This window comes from Priapulus caudatus, unplaced genomic scaffold (genome assembly GCF_000485595.1).
Source record: "Priapulus caudatus unplaced genomic scaffold, Priapulus_caudatus-5.0.1 Scaffold1012, whole genome shotgun sequence".
In the NCBI taxonomy this organism is placed as follows: domain Eukaryota; kingdom Metazoa; phylum Priapulida; class Priapulimorpha; order Priapulimorphida; family Priapulidae; genus Priapulus; species Priapulus caudatus.
Window position 1 is genome coordinate 1,179 of NW_014578073.1, and position 1,720 is coordinate 2,898.

Sequence of the window (1,720 nt, forward strand, 5' to 3'; positions counted from 1 at the left end):
TTTACATCAGTAAATTACTAAATTTGCTGTGGTTGTTGATGTACTTTGATTTCAGCGAACAATAAAAGGCATAAATGAACATGAATTTGCATTTTATTTTACATGTATACTTTATAAAAAATGGTGGTGCGCCGCGACAAACACATGTTGCAGCCCGTCACAAATTTTTTCCCGTTTTTGCGCACCGTGAAAAAACGGCGATGGACCATTATCACAAGTGATCCCTTTCTTGGATTTTCCCAACTTGGGACCTCTGGTGTTTACCGGGTGTAACTTGCTGTAGGTGTAGTCTCCCCTCGTATATGTGTGATGTAGGGTCCCTATATACAGAGAGTTGCGCCATGAAGAGTCGGAAAACTATCGGTCACGTGGTCGCTGGTCGACATGTTGTTTCCAAATGGATACGCACGGCTATGGCCATAAGAAAGTGTACAATTAAATTATCATATGGCGCGAACAATTTGAGTTACATTTCTAGAAATCTAGATACACATAGACACATGTCTTAGCTATAATCTCTGTAAATTTTGAGTTTATTGAAGCACGATTAGTCTAATTAATTACTACGGAATATTGTACAGCGTATCCATACAGCGCTGTACTTAAGCGGCAGCGGTGTGGATCCATTTGGAAACAACATGGCGTCAAATCCTGAGTTGGCGCAACTCTCTGTATACAGAGACCTTAGTGTGATGGGGTTAGTCTTCTTGTTGCTATTAACATACTCTTTAAGCTTTCTCTCCTCCCTTCATCACTTAAACACTTTTAATCAGAAACTGGTACAACACATTGTTAACTAGACTTGTGTGTACATGTCATGATTGCATGATCATACTGCTGATATTCGCTACCTCACAGGCGAGCACCACAGGGATATTGGGAATGTGGACTATGAGGTCTGGCTGGAGATCTGGAAGGGAAACGTTGGCGGCGCGCTCAAGATCGCGTCGGATAACAACTCGCTGAATGACTATCTAGTGGCTCTGTCGGCCCAGGGTAAGTGCAGAGCGGGACGGATATCGCAGGTAGGGTAATACGAAGGAAAATGGTCTTTAGGGGGTTGAATCATGGATGTGGTCAGGGTTTCTTCTGAGGGAAAATTAGACAAAGGAGGTAATGGCCAGTTTGGGAAAAAACGTGCGTGATAGATTCAAAGGCTCCTCCTCCCATTTCACCTCTAGTTCTAATTTCTAGTTCTAGTTCTAATTTCTAGTTCTAATTCTAATTTCTAGTTCTAATTTTAAACTCGAATTAAACTGAAATTTAAATTGCAAAATCGTGTTTCTATAAACGCAGCAGTGTCTTTCATTAAATACAATTTCGTTCGGTGGCAAATTTCAAGATATCAAAGTTAAAGCCGCACTATGCGCATCCAAATGCTAATTTCTCCAGTACTAGACTAGCAAATACTTCGTGTCATGCATAATCACACTACCTTATGGCAAAATAAACTAGTTCCTCCCATTTCACTGCGCGTTGACTTATAAAAGGCATTTGAAAATACCTCCAATGTTGTTCAAATTCTTCGATGTTGTTTACACTTTTGCGTTGCTCTGCCAAGCAACCGTGGAGCGGTGCTGCGGTACAGCGGTACGGGTGTAGCAAAGATAAAAACATGTGACGTCACTTAACCGATTCTTGGCGAAATTGTTTGGCAAACAATTTAGCGTTGACGCCAGATTACCGTGGGTTTTAAGCAAACGCGCACTGAAATGGGAGA

The 1,720-nt window shown here is 41.5% G+C and overlaps 1 protein-coding gene across 1 annotated transcript in view; it reads left to right on the forward strand.

Annotated features, from left to right (window-relative positions):
• The window catches only part of LOC106814950 (probable GPI-anchored adhesin-like protein PGA55), a gene marked incomplete at its 5' end in the record, with an annotated part of 14,918 nt that overhangs the window by 698 nt on the left and 12,500 nt on the right, over window positions 1–1,720 (forward strand). Inside the window, one exon of the mRNA XM_014819344.1 lies at window positions 859–1,030. Within this exon, the coding sequence (XP_014674830.1) occupies window positions 859–1,030 (172 nt within the window). The remainder of the gene's footprint in view (window positions 1–858; window positions 1,031–1,720) is intronic.